This window comes from Oreochromis aureus, linkage group 1 (assembly GCF_013358895.1).
Source record: "Oreochromis aureus strain Israel breed Guangdong linkage group 1, ZZ_aureus, whole genome shotgun sequence".
NCBI lineage: Eukaryota > Metazoa > Chordata > Actinopteri > Cichliformes > Cichlidae > Oreochromis > Oreochromis aureus.
Genome location: NC_052942.1, coordinates 19,280,454 through 19,298,216, shown reverse-complemented (window position 1 = coordinate 19,298,216; position 17,763 = coordinate 19,280,454). Strand labels below are relative to the sequence as shown.

At 40.2% G+C, this 17,763-nt stretch overlaps 3 protein-coding genes across 3 annotated transcripts; 2 read left to right on the top strand and 1 right to left on the bottom strand.

Annotated features, from left to right (window-relative positions):
• The first annotated feature begins 831 nt into the window (after positions 1 to 831).
• On the top strand, positions 832 to 3,777 carry fth1a (ferritin, heavy polypeptide 1a). The gene is made up of 5 exons (XM_031744832.2): positions 832 to 1,106; positions 1,748 to 1,853; positions 2,502 to 2,648; positions 2,953 to 3,078; positions 3,363 to 3,777. Exons 2-5 carry the CDS (start codon positions 1,752 to 1,754, stop codon positions 3,519 to 3,521), a joined length of 534 nt encoding a protein of 177 aa, XP_031600692.1. The 5' UTR covers positions 832 to 1,106; positions 1,748 to 1,751; the 3' UTR covers positions 3,522 to 3,777.
• A 2,109-nt stretch (positions 3,778 to 5,886) lies between these two features.
• On the bottom strand, positions 5,887 to 9,408 carry mcee (methylmalonyl CoA epimerase). Its single transcript, XM_031744843.2, has 3 exons — positions 9,311 to 9,408; positions 7,211 to 7,551; positions 5,887 to 6,199 (listed from the first exon to the last, which is right to left on the bottom strand). The coding sequence occupies exons 1-3, from the start codon at positions 9,336 to 9,338 to the stop codon at positions 6,047 to 6,049; spliced, it is 522 nt and encodes a 173-aa protein (XP_031600703.1). The 5' UTR covers positions 9,339 to 9,408; the 3' UTR covers positions 5,887 to 6,046.
• On the top strand, positions 9,380 to 17,130 carry mphosph10 (M-phase phosphoprotein 10 (U3 small nucleolar ribonucleoprotein)). The gene is made up of 11 exons (XM_031744842.2): positions 9,380 to 9,517; positions 11,064 to 11,727; positions 11,820 to 12,001; positions 12,085 to 12,250; positions 13,354 to 13,495; positions 13,625 to 13,692; positions 13,785 to 13,922; positions 14,337 to 14,447; positions 14,671 to 14,778; positions 14,858 to 15,088; positions 16,847 to 17,130. The coding sequence occupies exons 1-11, from the start codon at positions 9,432 to 9,434 to the stop codon at positions 16,994 to 16,996; spliced, it is 2,046 nt and encodes a 681-aa protein (XP_031600702.1). The 5' UTR covers positions 9,380 to 9,431; the 3' UTR covers positions 16,997 to 17,130.
• Positions 17,131 to 17,763: the final 633 nt, after the last annotated feature.

The following is a 17,763-nucleotide window of genomic DNA, read 5'->3' as shown; positions in this document are numbered from 1 at the left end:
GGGTTAATTGTAACATTTCACTCTTTGTGTTTGAGACCATACCATCCAATGGGTAATTGTGCTGCAGAGAAAATAGCTGCACTATTTAATAGCAGAGACATGTAAATACTTTGCATTACATTTTGAATCCACTACCTTAAAAGAGCTCCAATTTACAGACAGAAATGTCAAAAATGTTACAACTATCCCCGGTCTCCCCTACTGTAGATCCCGGTTTGTTGGGATCTAAGTGAGGAAAACTACACACAGTGCTCCAACACATACAATACTTAGTATGTGCAAGCAGTGTTTATTTTTTTTCTCTCATTAAAAACAATAAGTGAAGAAACAAACAAAAACAACCCTAGGGAGAGCTGGTTGCCCCTTTGGGAAACCTTGTCTTGGTTATGACACAACAAGCCTACGCTATGGATTTTTACCAAGGCAACCCCTGTACAGGGTGTCATAATGAACCTGTTAGTCATGTTCTGGTAAGTGATCATGAGACTGTTTCTTAACCTCCAATTTTCTGGAATGTTTTAATGGCATAGTACAAAAAAAAAAAAAAAAAAAAAAAATAGATGAATCATCCCACGTGATCAAAGGTGAGTCAGCAGATGTGATGTCTTGGTACAAACCACAAACAGGACCAAAGACATACGAGCTAGTTAGTATTATCACTTCTAAGTTGACTTTGTTCACATGTGAATGAAAATGATGAAAATGATGTTTTGAAATGAAACTAAATAAAGTCAACTAGGCTCGCTAACACTGGGGTAAATAAAACATACGTGCTCTGATGTTCTGCCTCTTGGCCCCTCCCACGTCCTCCAGGGACGTCACCAAGTGCTAATCTACAGGCGCCTGGGTCGAAACATTCAGTCGTGTCTCTCGTTAGCGGACAGTGAAGGTTACCTGCTTCAACAGTGCTTGAACGGCAACCTTTCAACTGTCTTTAGACAGCACAGCACGGGACCAATCGCTCCGATACATCGAGTGAATTTAAACTTGAAACATTAGCTAGCTTAGTCAGCCTTGAAAAACACCTAGCTCGGAAGCTAACTCTTTGTTTTGCTAACAACGCACAGCTTCGACCTCCTCTCAACAAGACCTGCCACTGAAATTTGGTAAGGAAACGTTCCCTATGTTTTCTTTTCTTATAGTTATGTTTGATTATAGATTCCAGGCTGACATTGGCTTTGTAGTTTGATAATACTGGTTCGATTTATCAGCTTGAGGTCGTAGTCAGTGTGGGCCTGTGCGCATTTGGCTGCCCAAGCTTTGCGCAGTGTTTTCAGCGCCATGCGTGGCTTCTTTCAAACCTCGTACTAAATAAATAATTACTTTATTTAAACAAGTCGATCTTTAACCAGATTCATACTTTGCGCTGTGATTTATGTAACTGTTAAGGTTTTAATGGTAAAGAGTGCAAAGTTTAGCAGATGTTTTCACGAAACTTTTTTTTTCTGATTTTTGCCTTACGTAACGTACATGGCATAGCCCAGTGATACTGTTTGATGAACGAATCGCGTTCATCAAAAATACTGAGCAACACAATCAGTATTACGCAGTTGTTGTGAGGTGTGACACTTCTAATAAGTCGAGCTATTGTCTGAGGTTCGTGGGCCATGTATTTAAAACACAGTAAAAGATGCCTATTAAAAAAATAAATAAAGTTAATCACAACCTTTTTACTGCTCTTGAACTCGTCCTGCTCTCATCACATTTGCAAATAGTTACTGATATAATTGTGATTTTTATGTTTCAGAACCATGAGTTCCCAGGTCAGACAGAACTTCCACCAGGACTGCGAGGCTGCAGTCAACAGGCAGATCAACCTGGAGCTGTATGCCTCCTACGTCTACTTGTCTATGGTAAGAGCAATCCATGGTGCGCAGTCAGATTAAAAGGATTATTGAAAGACAGCTGAGTGGAAAGTACCAGTCTGTAACACCTGGTGACATTTGGGTAGTAGTGGTCAGAGAAAAGGGAAGTGCGAGTAGATCTTTTTTATTATCAAGAAGTGATTTTAATTCCTTTTAACTAGACTGCTATGTGGTTATAAGTGCTGTGCTTGGTTTCAGTCCAAGTACAGCCATTGAGCCGAGAAAAAGGCAGGGGAAGTTGATTCGGAGGCATTGAAGCAGCTTACTGCCATTTAAAATGGATGAATAAATAACCCACTATCAGAGCAAGCTGCATTTAAAACTGGATTAGTTTTGAGGGAGGTTTTTAAACTGAAGGGATATTAATGTTTAGGTATTGAATTAAACAAAGGTTGAAGTTCCGTTTGTGAGTATGTATAAAGAACAGGCAGAGAGTATACTGCCTTGCCATTAAATGTTTGTACAACACTGTATATATACAAAAGAATTGGCTTTTTCTTTTCTTTCTTTTTTTAAAAAAAACCCAAAAAACTATGTTTTCTGTCCTCTGTTTGGCAAGTCCTTTTTGTTTGTAATGGTTTTGGCAGGTAGATTTTAAAAACTTTACCTAAAGTTTACAAACTTTCTTCCTTACAGTCCTACTACTTTGATCGTGATGACCAGGCATTGCACAACTTTGCCAAGTTTTTCCATCATCAATCGCATGAGGAGCGTGAGCACGCTGAGAAGCTAATGAAACTGCAGAACCAGAGGGGCGGAAGGATCTTCCTCCAAGACATCAAGGTATGAGATTTATGAAAAATAAATGGACAGTAACACGCGTTAACGTCTGGCTGGGTGTGAGATTGTTCTGGGCTATCTTAAGCTTCACACAGGGAGGGTTGTATAAGGCCAGAGAGATACCAAGGGCGTGTGCGTGCAGTCTCTCTTATCGCTTTCGGGTACGCAAACATGACCAAGTGAAACGTTAAACCGCAAACCTGCTTTACGTATTCAGGAAGCTTGTTTTCTAGGTCAGGTTGGTGAACTTTTATCTTTCATTAATAAATGTCTCATTCGTTTTTTTTTTTTTATGCTTTAATTGCAGAAGCCAGACAGGGACGAGTGGGGCAGCGGCGTCGAGGCTCTTGAATGTGCCCTGCAGCTCGAGAAGAGCGTGAACCAGTCACTGCTGGACCTGCACAAACTCTGCTCTGAACACAATGACCCACATGTGAGTACTAAAAGATAGTGTGTATGTTACACAGCAAAGTGCAGTGAGAAGGAACACCAAAAATAAATTGTGAGCACAAACATGTAAGGCATGCTGATTGGTTGTAAACCTGCAAATCTGGAATTTCTGTTTTTCTTTTTTGTGTAATATAAAACATCTTTCAGACTCTGATGTGGCTAGTATGGCATTTATTTTTAAAGTGAACGTATAATGCTGGAGATGTCTCGCCTTACTTGTTTTTTGTTTTGGTCTCGTCTTGTTAAATGAAACTCTGTCTCTTTCAGATGTGCGACTTCATTGAGACTCACTACCTGGATGAGCAGGTGAAGTCCATCAAAGAGCTGGCTGACTGGGTGACCAATCTGCGCCGCATGGGCGCTCCCCAGAACGGCATGGCGGAGTACCTGTTTGACAAACACACTCTTGGCAAAGAGAGCAGCTAAATCTCTCACACCACATTTACTACAGCTTATGTGTATTTGTATCTTGCTTCAAAGTGAAAAGCCATCTGCATGTTGTTGGTTAGACCTTTAAACTTATTACTCAAGTTATTACTAGAAACCCCTGTGTGTTCAAACCCTCCCTATATCTTGCATGTCTCTCTGCAATTAGAAAATCTCATCATTGCTACATATTTGCTGTATTTTAAAGCCTGGAGGTGTTCCTCAGACCAAATAAACCAACCCTCTGGATTCTGAATAGTTTTGTCTTTCATGTGTTTGAATGTTTCTGCGATGGTAAAAGTGCAAAAACCCTTCTTCTCACAGCAGACATCAATCTGTTTCAGTTCCTTCTCCAGAGAAAATAAACTGCAGCTGATTGGTTTCAGATAGAAATTCACATATGTTGGAGCTAAATGGCACAAATGTCAGGTCTGTTTTAAATTGTCAGCAATTCATAGTTTAAAGTCTGGCTAAGTCTTCTTGTTTTAGCATAAACAAGCAAAATAGTCAGTTTAACTGAACGTAAACAGTTTTCAGAGAGCCTCAATTCTCCCAAAACGTACCCACCAGAAATCCCAAATAAGCACCTTGATGTGAGACTAATTGGCAGTTTGTTGTCCAAGTTCTCCAAGTTTACGTTCTCAAGCTCCCTCAGTGTTTTTTCCTCCTCAACAAAACTTACAAATATAATCTGGGGATTTCCAGCTTGAGCAAAGCTTGTACAGGAAATCAAGACGAAATGTCCGAGAGTGTGTCTGCGTCATCAGCAGTTCCCTCCGTTTTGCAATCGCATACATGTTTTCTTCCAAGGATACAGACTGTGCCCTCTGGTTGGTATTAATTGTGACTCCCTCTAGTGGTGAGTTACAGCCAACAAGACTAACAACAGCACTGATGGCAAGAGTAAAGGTGCCAGCAAGGCGGAAGAATGCCTTACAAACCACCATAATGGAAAATACTGCAATTTACTAAATGCAGGATAATGCATGCCAAGGAAATGTGTTAATTGGCCTACATGATCTGAAAGTATTCGGGCTTCACCTAAAATAAACTTACGATTTATAGTTTTGACTTGATTTGCATTTAAAAATATATTATGAACATTTAAATTATCAACATATTTTATTCAGACATTGTTCAAAATTTAAAGGGATTAAACAGTAATCAACGCATCAGAGTAGTCAAATTTAAACTGTGTCAGTCATAGTAATGCAAAAGTGAATTCATGTTAGTGAGAAATCAAACTTACTCCCACCTGAAGCTATCCTACTTCTTATGCACCCACTGGGCAATTTATCAGAAAAACCTGTTCAGCTGCTTGCTACTGTAAATCTTTTCAGCCAATCACGTGGCAGCAACTCATGTAGACATGGTCAAGATGACCTGAGGTTCAAACTGAGCGTCAGTGACTTTGAACATAATATGGTTGTTGGTGCTAGACGCGGTGGTCTGAGATTTTCAGTTGTCGATCTACTCAATTTTCTCTCAAGCTCTCTTTTCTTTAAAAGCATAATTCTCTTCATAGACGTTGACATTGATAGTCTGTGTTCTGTATTTATTTAGACAGTAATTTTATCTTGGCTTTTTCCTCCCACATACCTTGTAAATGCATTTCTGTCTACTAGTGAAGTTAAGTAAAGTCTGGATATTAACATTACAACGAATCCTTTAATTATGAATGCTTTAGGAATTTTCTGTGGGTGAAAAAAGTGCTAAGGCTGCAATGCACAGGCTCACCAAAACTGGAAAAACATTGCCTTTCAATTTCTGCTTCAGTATTCAGATGGTAGGGTCAGTATTAGTAGTTCAGACTGCTGGTTTTGTAAAAGTGTTGGAGAGATTTTATTGGGACACTTTGAGACTCTTTTTTACCAATTGAGCATCTTTTAAACACCACAGCCTACCTGAGTATTGTTGCTGACCACGCCGATCCCTTTAAGACCAGTGTGCCATCATCTGATGGCTGCTTACAGCAGGATATCGTAACACGTCACGGAGCTCAAATTATCTCAAATTGTTTTCTTGAACATGACAGTGAGCTGACTGTGCTGAAATGGCCTCCAGAGTCACCAGATCTCAGTCCAATAGAGAACCTATTGGATGTGGTGGAACGAGAGATTGATGTTGTGGATGAGCTGACAAAAAATGCTATCATGTCCATATGGACCAAAATCTCTGACGAATGTTCCCAGCATCTTGTTGAATTCATGTTCTGAACCCAAAAGCAAGTCCAACCCAGTGCTGTGTCTAAGAAAGCCACCATTTACTGTATGTGACAAATTAGCAGATATGGGAAATATCAAATTTCTATCACAAACACTTTAGGGGAAGCTGTTAGAACAATACACCGCATACTAATACATCACATGTTAATGTACCACATAGAACTTTATTCCATACAAAGAAGAACTGTGTTTCCAAAAGCAGAAGTGCTATAAGGAACAATCCCCGTTATCACTCTGATCATCAAACTGCCTGGAAAACATGTTAACGGCTCCTCTCAGTCAACGGCAGGATGTGATGCTTCATGCTTCTTCAAGCTCCACGAGAACACCGTCACAGTCTTTAGGATGAAGAAACATGACCGGTTTGCCGTGAGCGCCTATCCGCGGCTCCGCCGAAAGCATTCTGATGTTCTTGGTTTTTAGGTCGGCTATTGCAGCATTAATGTCATCTACCTGCAGTCGTAGGGGGAACAAAACATTAATGTTCAATTCATTTGTTATCATTAAGGTTAAAAATGATCACAACTGAGTGTCAACTCTCATAACACTGCAGACTAACGCACAGGCCCCCGTGCTGAGTCACATTATGTTGGGTTTACAGCTGCTGTAATGCAACAGGAATAATTCGGGACAAGCTGTTACTGGATGTATAGGACCAACAACAACACTGACATTCGTTCTCTGACATGAACACATAACACCAGCTACAAACTCTACTACACTCACACAAGCTCTAGATAATTATTCCTAAATTCTTCTTTGCATCGATGCACGTAGTAATTATGATTTGAATGACCCCAATGCAAAGTAAACTGAACAAACAAACATAAAAAAACAAAAAGGTAAAACGATGTTTCTGCAAAAGTTGAACTGCTTTTTTTAAAGTTATTTTACTTTATGCAATTTAATAAATTCATAATATTACATTAGGCCATTCTCATGGTCAGTGATGACAATTATTTTCCAGTTTTTAGTGTTTGAAAATGTTTATTTTTAGTTTAATTTGTTAGTTTCCATCTTTTAAATTATTACCTTATGATGGGTATTTGTAAATTCAGAGTAGATCTTAAAATAAAAACACAAGCAATGATAATCGTGTGGTCATCCCAGGTCATATCATATGTACCGAATATATGTACCAAACAGCCATACTACTACACCGATTCACACAAAAAATCCTCATAAAACACGAGAGAGAGATTTTTCTGCAGCACATCCTCAGAGCAAAAGGAAAATGAATATGAACCAGAAGGCGAGGATTGGCTCGTAAAACACTAGTGCGACTAATGCTTTATACCAGTTCACTCATTCATTATGCATGTCACAGTAGACGTAGACAAGAGGAAGTAAGAAAATGACCAAATTCTGAATTCAGTCTCGTGAACTTGGGGTCACGTGAACAGATAAATGAAGCAGAGTCATGAAAAACTGTAATAAAAGCTCTCCCCTGTCATCGCCTCTCACCTCGATACAAATATGATGCATTCCTCCTGACTTGTTCTTCTGCAAGAAGCCCGAGATGGGGCTCTTCTCTCCTAGAGGATGGAGCAGCTCCAGCTTGGTGTTGCCGAGCTCCACGAACACCGTGTAGACGCCGTGATCGGGCAGGGGCACCTTCTCGCTCACCGTGGCCCCCAGCACGTCCCGATACAGCGCCGTGGCCTTCTCCATGTCAGGGACAGCGATGGCGATGTGGTTAAGCCTGCCCAGCTTCCACAGAGTCGCGGGAACTCCCTGATGGAGGGGCGCCGTTGTTGAATGTACCCTCTGGAGCGCGACGCGAGAGCATCTTGAAACACCTGCCGCTAAATATGAAATTAAAATACAGAGAGATCAGCTGTGTTTGTCGTTTCTGCTCAAGTAGCTTTGATGTATGCTGTATACTCTGGACCAAGTCCCGAGTTACATTAATGATGTTTAAAGCCTATGCTTCCTGCACTCCCAAATCTGTTCTCCTTTGTGTGACTGACTGTAGGTTTTTGATTATATGAATAATAATTAGACCAATCTTTTACTGTCTGGTGTTCTGTTTGATGCATGCTGAGTTAATGTAAACCTGAATGACACTCAGTTGTGAAAGAAAGACTTTTCAAAATAAAATTATTCGGCTTCCCTTCCTCCTACGACCAATTGACAGGGCAATTCCTTAAAGACGACATTTTAAAGTAAAGTGCTCATACTGAACATAAAACTGCACCTTACCATTCATTCAGCTCAATAAAGTGTTTTATACTTTCAAACGACTTTATTGAGTTATGTTGCAAAATAAACCTACCGTCTCCTGATGAAGACATAGTTTTTAAAAAAGTACTTTTTTTTGTTTGTTTTTGTTACAGATGATACTTAGTTTTTTATTTTAAAGCCGAAGTCTCAGGAGGACATATCAATAATCTTGGTTTTATTACTGTAAGAGCAATCTTTTGTTTCCCAGGCCATAATCTTGTTTTTGCCTTCATTGGAGGTGATCTTTGAATTCTTCTCCTAGTCTCAGACATGGCTTAATCCCTGTCTGGGAAACCTGCTGTTTATGTACTGAACATATACATATAATTAGGTTATTAGGTCAACCCTGTGTTTCAGAGAGTAAATAACAGTACCCATATAATTTTACACACATCTCCTTACCATACAAAAATCTTGGAATAAAATGCTCCAGTGTGAAGTTACTTAATGGTATGCCTTTGGCTTAAGTTAGTAGTTTGGAAGTTAATAGGTACCTTCGCCAAATATCTCTCTCTGTAAACACGACAGCTTGAAGTGAATGATAAAACTTTGTAGGGGTGTAGCGTGGGGTCATGTTAACTTGGCTTACATCCACCAAGGTCAGCATAATGATTTATTGGTCACAAATTGACAAAAAGCTTTATAACTTGGAAACTATAATTCTTATGATTGTCCTGTGTATTGTCAACATGGAGAAAGCAGCATGTAAAGATTTCAAATGTGTCACATTTGACCTCTGACCTCTCCTTCAAGGTAAATTGATTGATTAATTGATAGACTGATAGATTAAATTGATTGAGAGGCGATAACAATGCTATGTGGAGCTATTTTATTGGAAAACAAAAGTAAAAACTAGTTTGATCAAAGACTTTTTTCACCTGACATGCATTACTAAACATTTTAGGATCCACTGAAATGAATGCTACATATGTACACATATGTCCACATAAAAAAATGATACTCAAAATTATGTCAACTATATTCAAATGGGTTTCAACGGGGCAAATAACAGAAGCCTTTTTGCTGCACTACAAACTTCCTAAAGTATATTTGAAAAGAACAAAGAAAACAAATGAATATAGAGAAAATACAATGCTACTCCCTTAAAAGTAAATACTGTATACAGAGTGAGCTACCTTGGCGGAGGTTTGCGCTTTCTGAGTGCTTCTGGTTCATGATGTAACGTAAACATTGTTTATGTTCGTCAACTTTGAGGGCTCGTTTGAGCTTCCGAAAAAAATTACAGTTCCCTATAACGAAGCTTAGCATCATCGTTTATCGTTTGCAGAACAGTGAACTTAATAGCGAGCATTTTGTAGCTGGATAATTGTTGACACAGACCTGCAACCTTCAGCACGGCGGACGCCATGTTCGTACCCCGGAACCAAGTGGCAGGTACAGAACGGTTTCTCGGTGAGCCTGTTTACGTGCGACACAGACGGTCACACATGTGGGGGCAATCATGGCTAGTGGAGATGTGTTCAGTGTTCTGGAAGAGTGTGTAAAGAAAATAAATGCCAACACAGGACAGCCAGAAAACTTCCTCAGGTAAGTGTTTGTTGTTTGCGTTGAGTATTTTTTTTTTTTTTAATCTTTTGAAGAAGCTGTTAAATATTTTTAGAAATTCGCTCCAGCTAGCTGAAGCTAACTGTAGCGTTAGCACAGCATTAACACATTTACCTGACAAGACGTTTATACGTCGAGGTTTTGGTAAGATATTGATGATTAGGCGAGTTTCTCCTTTATGTTTCACGTAGAAACACTTCATCGCTTTATGTTCCTAAAATCAGCTGGCTCACGTCTGCATTGTAGAGCTACGTAAAGAAAAAGAAAAAAAAGATGATGTGCTTGTAATAACTGACGTGTTAGACTACCAACTGCTGTGACACACCAGATGTTTATTCATTGCGTATGATGTTTGTCAATCCTCAGAAAGTCCACACCTGTTAGAAAATGTAAAACTTCAAATGTCTTGAATGAAGTAAATATCTAGTACATGCATTTGTGCACACAAGTTTGTGTTGCCGTATTTCAAGTGGGGGTTAAGACCCCTCACCTCACCCAACAGGAGAAAACTTGTATGAATAAAATGGTGGAGAACCCCTACTGAATTTCCACAATCAGACAGGCAAGTTTTTCCCAGCAGAACAGGACTGAGCTCTCGCTGCTGGAGCTGCATAAGCAGTTTAACAAATAAGCACAGTGTTGTTTGGGTGTGGGAGAGAGAGAGAGACAGAGGGAGAGAGCACAGCTTTTTCTTGAGGAGCCCAAAAGTCGGCGTAATACAGAAAAATTGTTAATCAGTGCCAAATTGTGGCATTTCATTGCTTTTTGGAGTGCCAGCTGCAGTAATTTATGCCGAATGCTACTGCTGCAGTCATAAAAATCAAATTTTCTGTATCAAATTTTCACTTCACTCTGAGCTACTAAAACAAGAGAAGAAAATTGCTGAAAAGTGGCAAAACGTGCACTTCTGGACTGCATGTGGTATAGTAGTGATCTTAGAGCCATCCCAAAAACACAGGCCACATCATCCCATGGCAATGAAATCAATAATTTGAAGGATGAAACAGTCCCATGGGGCAAGTTGCTGCCCCAAGTGGAGGAGTTTAAGCATGAATGAGGGGAGGAGGAGATTGGCAGATGGATTGAAGCGGCATCTGCAGTGATGCGGATGCTTTGTTGGTTTGTTGTGGTGAAGAGAGAGCTGAGCCTAAAAATGAAGCTTTTGGATTACCGATCGATTTGCATTTATGCCCTCACTTATGGTCACAAGCTCTGGGCAGTGACCGAAAGAACGAGGTCGCGGATATGATTGCTCCCACCTGGATGAGCTGCAAGAGGTGGCCGTGGTGAGGGAAGTCTGGCCTTCTCTGATTAGACTGCTGCCCCTGCGACCTGAACCCAGATAAGCGGTAGAAGATGTATGGATGAAACATAGTGGTTTTGTTTTTGTACCAACACATTAATAAATAAGCCACAGACTTTCATCCAATTCAGTTATTTAATACCAACAACAACAACAACAAATTTTCCCCCCAATATCGCATCATAAGACATACCTGACTAATTCTGTGTCTTTTCATCTTTGCAGCCTTCAAGATGAAGTGGCAACAGACTTTACCTCCATCACTAAGACTCTATATGACCTGCACAAAGCTCAGGAACCTGGACATTATAAAGGAAGCCCGCTAGCTCAGCTGGTTGTTGAAAATTTTGATGAAGAACAGATTTGGCAGGAGCTAGAGCTGCAGAACAAAGCCGTACTGAAACACTTTAAAAACGCCATAGACGAGGCTTTAGCAGATGAGACGTTAACTGTGCTGGAGGAAGAGGAGCAGGAAGAGAGTGGTCAAGAAGAAGAAGGAGCATCAGCAGATGATGATGACGATGAAGAAGAGGAGGAGGAGGAACAAGAATTGGAACCACCGAGACGGTCAAAGAAAATGGCTGTGGAGGTAGAGGATAACTCAGAGGATGACTCTGATTTGGATTTTGATGTGGATGCTCTGGAGAAAAAAGAGAAACAGAAGAAGGATACAGGAAGGAAGGCATCCAAAGCAAAAGTGATGCCCTCCGAGGTTGATGATAAGTTCTTTAAACTGTCAGAGATGGAGGCATTTCTGGATGATATGGACAAGCGCGAGGGAAAGGAGGATGAAGATGACGTAGACTATTTTCAGGATCTGCCTTCAGATGAGGATGATGATCTTGACCTAGAGCAAATCATTTCCACCAAAAAGCAAAAGAAAAATACTGTATGTATCTTGTCACACATTTTCCACTCATTTTTTTGCCTCCCGATAGTTCAAACTACAGCCAATATATTGATTGTTCTTTATGCTGACAGGTGAAGAGCTCCAGGAATCTCAAGTACAAGGACTTCTTTGACGCCGTGGACAGCGAACCAGCTAAAACAGACGACCTGTCAGATGGGGAGGATGACAGCGTGGATGAAAGCCAGGAGGAAGGTGAAGAAGTAATAGATGACGAAGATGACGACTATGATGGCGAAGAGGAGGGTGATGATGAGTAAGTGCGATCAAAAATTATAAAACGTGTAGTTATGTGTGGGAGAAGTCAATTTCACCATGTTTGTGTCTGGACTTTGGCAGGGATGAGGAGAGGGGTCAGTCTAGGTCGTCTCATAAGAAAGTGACCTTTAATCTCTCGGATGATGAAGACAGCGAGGGAGAGGATGTGGAGGACATTTTGGGAGGAAAAGCCAAAGGCTCAGCAAAGTCTGAAGCAAAGTCATCGTTTGAGAAACGGCAAGAAAAGGTAAACGAAATGCCCCTGAAACAAGGTTTTAGATGTCACTGGTTTGATTAACATATCCAACACAGCAAGTTGGAGCAAGTTTTTTAAAATTTAATTTGTTAATTTAATTCTAATTTATCCCTGTTTGACTTAAGAGGATGCAGCTGTAAGCCCTCCAGGATAATAAAAAGCAAAATAAAGTGTTAAATCACAAGAGGACTGAGGGTGTACTCACACTAAGTGTGGTTGTGCTTGCTCTTTCATGCACTTAAAACTCTTAAAAAGTGCTCTTGCAGAGCACAGTTCATGATTCTAGGATGCATGTGTCCTCTCACATGTGTTATAGATGTATTTAAAAGGCCCCTTTAAACCTGCATTCTTTTGAATGGCCCCCAGATGGCATAGTTGTGGTTGCAGAAAGACTTAAAATCCTATTCAAGTCTACAAGTAAATGAACCTCTGTAAACACTTTGCTGATTAATTTTGGTCATTGTGTTTGTTAGAAAGGAGAATTATCCAGGTTATGTTCATTGGCTTGTGATTGACAGCTTATTAGGCGATTTACTTGTGGTTTCACAGTCAGATCCACCCCTCATCTCATCTTGTTTTAAAACACCGAGATGGCAAGGGTGAAAACTCTCATTTCGAGGTTTCAGGACTTCAGAAACCAGTGGATGATGATGTAGTAGTTGCATCCATCTGTATCAGGCCTGAGTTCAACTGTGCAGCGATCACACTTGACGAATGAACTAGAATTTGGGCATTCAGGTACGATACTGATTGCTTTGTGTGAGTACGCTCTTTAAATCTGTCGGAGTGCTAATACCACTTTTTGTTTGTTTGTTTATTTATTTGTTTTGAAATCATAAATTTCAGATTCTTGCAATATAGGTGATCCTTTAGTGTACATTTCCCGACCTATCACATTAGTGAACGGTGTCCTTCACTCTCATTGGTAGTTGCTTCAGAGTGGAGATTAGTTTAACTCCTTATCTGCCTCCTTCAATTTAATGTCTCACCTGTACCTGAAGCAGCACAGATCATGGGTACCCAAAATTGACCCAACGGCTGATTTTTGTTCACTGTTGGTGACTGTGCAATCCTGCTTTTGCTGTAACCCGCAGATGTCCCAGAAGATTGAAGAGCTGGAGAAAGCAGCTTTAGCAGAGAAACCCTGGCAGCTGTCTGGAGAAGTAACTGCACAGACCCGTCCTGAAAACAGCATGCTAGAGGAAGACGTGGAGTTTGAGCAGACGTCCAGAACGGGTTAGTGACCACCCAACACCTCCCAAACTCCCACTCCGTTTGCTGCAATGGCTGTGTCTTAGTTTGAATAATTAATACCAGCCTTATTATGTCAAATCACAGAGTAAAATTTCTCTTTTGTTTTTTCAGCCCCTGCAATCACAGAAGAAACTACACTACAGCTGGAAGACATCATCAAACAGAGAATTAAAGACCAAGTTAGTAACAGTAACCAGTAATTTTTATTATTTTTTTTTTTTTATATTATTATAATGAATAACCTAGTTACTTTTACTTGTGTTTCTGGAAGGCTTTTGATGACGTGGTTCGCAAAGAGAAGCCTAAGGAGGAGGTGTTTGAGTACAAGAAGAGGCTCACGTTGGACCATGAGAAGAGCAAGCAGAGTTTAGCAGAAATCTATGAGCAAGAATATCTCAAGCAGAATCAGGTTTGACTTTTTTTCTTGTTTTCATTAAAACTTTGACACATATGAAGCTTCATTGTATTGTGGGCGATCGTGGCTTAAGAGTTGGGAGTTCGCCTTGTAATTGGAAGGTTGCCGGTTCGAGCCCCGGCTTGGACAGTCTTGGTCGTTGTGTCCTTGGGCAAGACACTTCACCCGTTGCCTACTGGTGGTGGTCAGAGGGCCTGGTGGCGCCAGTGTCCGGCAGCCTCACCTCTGTCAGTGCGCCCCAGGGTGGCTGTGGCTACAATGTAGCTTGCCATCACCAGTGTGTGAATGTGTGTGTGAATGGGTGGATGACTGGTTGTGTAAAGCGCTTTGGGGTCCTTAGGGACTAGTAAAGTGCTATACAAATACAGGCCATTTACCATTTGTTATTATTTTCTTTTGTAATTTCAGCAAAAAACGGAGGAGGAGGAGAACCCAGCCCATGTAGAAATTCAGAAGCTTATGGACACACTCTTCCTAAAGTTGGATGCTCTTTCCAACTTCCACTTCACACCTAAACCGGTGAGTTTTTTCTGCTAGCGGTGACTAAAACTAGATAGTCTGCAGTTTCTCAGGTGCATGATTTTTTAAAAACCTGTCCCAACGTGATTGTAGTTGTTAATTTAAGCTGTAATTATCGTTGGATAAACAGCTGATAAGCTGAATGTATATTTACACAGTGCTGTACTGTGAAAGGTAAAAGGTTTCTGATTCATTTTATATTCATGTTTGCTTTTGTCCATAGCCCGTTCCAGAGGTCAAAGTGGTGTCTAATTTGCCATCCATTACAATGGAGGAGGTGGCTCCTATCAGCACTAGTGACGCTACGCTACTCGCACCAGAAGAAATTAAGGTTTGTCTTCAATCCATGTACAGATGTCCATTATTTTCATATGAGAATTTTGTCTAACAATCCTCTCCTCCAACCAAAGGAGAAGAACAAAGCGGGAGATCTTCTGGGAGCTACAGAGAAGACATCAACAGACAAGAAACGTGAGAGGCGCAACAAAAAGAAGGTTAAGCGTCTGAAGATCAAAGAGAAGGAAAAGAGACAGAAACTTAAAGAGGCCAATAAAACTGGGGAGAACAAAAAGCCATCGAAGGCTCAAGTGACAGAAACCCTCAAGAAAGTCACAAAAGGAGGCAAAGCGACGATACTCAAGGTGAGTGCCTGATCTTGCTTCACTCTGCTGCTCTCGGTAGGAAGTTGGCATCAACCCGCTCAGAGTTCTGTCAGGTCATCATTAGAAATATTTGGAAGTGCTTTAAAGATGCACACAGTAGAAAGTCATCATTATTCATGTGATACGACTAAGTCTAAATATCACTAAACACCAGTGTGATGCTTTTTTAAACAGAAAGTGGGTACAAAATGAAGTTGATGAAAACAGTTAGTTTTTTAAAAGCATAATAATAATATTATAATAATGAATAGTAATAATTTCATTATACACTCACTGGCCACTTTATTAGGTACAGATTTCTAGTACCTAGTCTTTGTGCCACAGATTCAACAAAGTGCTGGAAACATTGATCGCAGATTTTGGTCCATATCAGTATGACAGCGTGACACATTTTCTGCAAATTTGTCAGTTGACTGAAGTGAATTCATTGTCATGTTCAAGAAACCAGTTTGAGGTGATTTGAGCTTTGTGACATGGTGCTTTATTCTGGAAGCACTCATCAGCAGATGGGTACACTGGTGGTGGTCTGCAAAATACTCATTTAGGCTGTGGAGTTAAAACGGTGCTCAGTTGGTATAAAGGGGCTGGAAGAGTACCAAGAAAATATCCCTCACACCGTTACTCCTCTACCCTGAACTGTTGATATAAGGGTGAATCCATGCTTTCATGTTGTTTACAACCAGCCAAGCTGCCATCTGTGTGTTGCAGCAGAAATTAAGACTCGTCAGACGAAACAGCATTTTTACAATGTTCTGTGGTTCAATTTTCTTAAGCCTCTGAAAACTGCAACCTCAGTTTCATATTTTTACCATAGCAGCACCCAGTGTGATCTTCTGCTGCTTCAAAGCTCAACGAGTTGTACATTCAGAGATGCTCTTCTGCATACCTTAAGCCCCTTTTTCCATTAGTATCTACAGGGATCGACTTAACAGTGTTCGCCACGACTCGACTGCGATCGACTGGTTTTCCATTACAATCGAGTACCACCAAATGTGCGCAGTCGTTGTCATAGCAACATGGCCAAGTGTCCCGTTAGCGTGACATGTGAACCCTACAACAAGAATATACCTGCTATTTGGTCTGTGGCTTTTCGTCAAACTCGGGAGGCACTGGCCTTGTTTGTAACCATTTCCCTCCTAGCTGGGTTAAAAAAAAAAAAAAAATGGCCGTTTTGATTTTCGTGAACAAGACACTCTCATGACTCAAGCGTGGTGAACTGTTGCAAGTTGATCCGAGTAGGTACTAATGGAAACGGGGCTTTAGTGGTAACGAGCAGTTCTGTAAGTTACTGTTGCCTTCCTGTCAGTTCGTTATCCTCTTACATCAACATGCCATTTTCACACATGGAACTGCTGCTGACTGTATATTTTTATCTTATTCTGACCATTCTCTGTAAATACTTGACATTGTTTGGGAAAAATCCCAGTAGATCAGCAGCTTCAGAATACTCTCAGAGCCACCAATTGTGTCATGTTCAAAGTCATCGGTGTTCCTCATTCCGATGCACAGTTTGAACTTCAGCAGGTTGTCCTCTATGGATTAACTCATGTTTTAACTATGCAGTGCCATCACAGACTGGGTAATCTATTTTTAGCAAACAATTGGTCAGCCTTTTCCACTTCTCAGACAAACCACACCTTTAAAGAAGGCTTTTGTTGTAAATATTACACAAATTCCTACTTTATGCTGCAGATGTTCCTGCGGTGACTTTACTAACCAAGTGTTCCTCTGTTTCAGGACGAGGGGAAGGACAAGGCTCTGCGGTCCTCTCAAGCGTTCTTCTCTCAGCTGCAGGACCAGGTCAAAAGTCAAATCAAAAGCGCAAAGGACCAGCCTTCAAAGAAGAAGAAAAACAAAGAGGTTTCTGTTAGCAAACTCAAGTTATAATAGCTGTGATGGTTTGTTAGGGATACGCAATGATTTTTTGTATATATTTTTTATGAAAATGCGAAAAAAATGTTATGTCTGAAATTCTTGTAACATGTTCCATTTTGATTAAAAATAATAAGGTTTACAGATGTGCTGGTGTTCTGTTTTGTTTTTGCTCATTTCCCATATCCCACTGTATGAATAGAGACCGTACATCAACATGCCATTTTCACTTTTGACTGGCTTTAGACAGTCCTCTGAATATTAAGCAAATTTTTAAGGGAGTCTTATCTCTTGACACTCTTACAAAATGTAAGATAGTGATCCTCTGAATCATTCTGAGCCAACAACACCTGGGTATTTGTGGTCACTATAGAGTGGGAAATATGAAAACAATATAAAATAGCCTAATAACCCCTGAATAAAGTAATAAAGTGCCATTTCAGGTTTCTGTCACTTGTCACTTTATTCCATATTTAATAATTCCCCCCCTTCTCTCACTAATGCCCCGTCTTTTATGGCATAATAGAGGTATTAAGGTTATTTGATATCTTTATGTAAAGACTGTATTTATAGCTCAAAGACATGTAATTTCTCAGATTGGAAAAGACCAGTTGCATAGTGAAAAGCAGCTCTTCATTTTTTTTTTTTCAAAAGTGGAATTCTTATATTGATTATTTTAATTATTAACCAACCATATCTGTAGATTAGTCCATGTATTTTGAACATCTTTGTAGTTGTTTGGCTGCCCAGTTATTTATTTCATTTAAATCTATGGTACAATG

Excerpts from the sequence above, each read along its gene's own strand:
- fth1a (XM_031744832.2), top strand. The coding sequence starts at position 1,752 with ATGAGTTCCCAGGTCAGACAGAACTTCCACCAGGACTGCGAGGCTGCA. Across the intron at positions 1,854-2,501 it reads CCTACGTCTACTTGTCTATG|TCCTACTACTTTGATCGTGA; the intron begins GTAAGAGCAATC and ends TCTTCCTTACAG. Across the intron at positions 2,649-2,952 it reads TCTTCCTCCAAGACATCAAG|AAGCCAGACAGGGACGAGTG; the intron begins GTATGAGATTTA and ends CTTTAATTGCAG.
- mcee (XM_031744843.2), bottom strand. The coding sequence starts at position 9,338 with ATGGCGTCCGCCGTGCTGAAGGTTGCAG. Across the intron at positions 7,552-9,310 it reads CGCCGTGCTGAAGGTTGCAG|CGGCAGGTGTTTCAAGATGC; the intron begins GTCTGTGTCAAC and ends TTTCATATTTAG. Across the intron at positions 6,200-7,210 it reads TGCATCATATTTGTATCGAG|GTAGATGACATTAATGCTGC; the intron begins GTGAGAGGCGAT and ends CTACGACTGCAG.
- mphosph10 (XM_031744842.2), top strand. The coding sequence starts at position 9,432 with ATGGCTAGTGGAGATGTGTTCAGTGTTCTGGAAGAGTGTGTAAAGAAA. Across the intron at positions 12,251-13,353 it reads TTGAGAAACGGCAAGAAAAG|ATGTCCCAGAAGATTGAAGA; the intron begins GTAAACGAAATG and ends TGTAACCCGCAG. Across the intron at positions 13,923-14,336 it reads AATATCTCAAGCAGAATCAG|CAAAAAACGGAGGAGGAGGA; the intron begins GTTTGACTTTTT and ends TTGTAATTTCAG.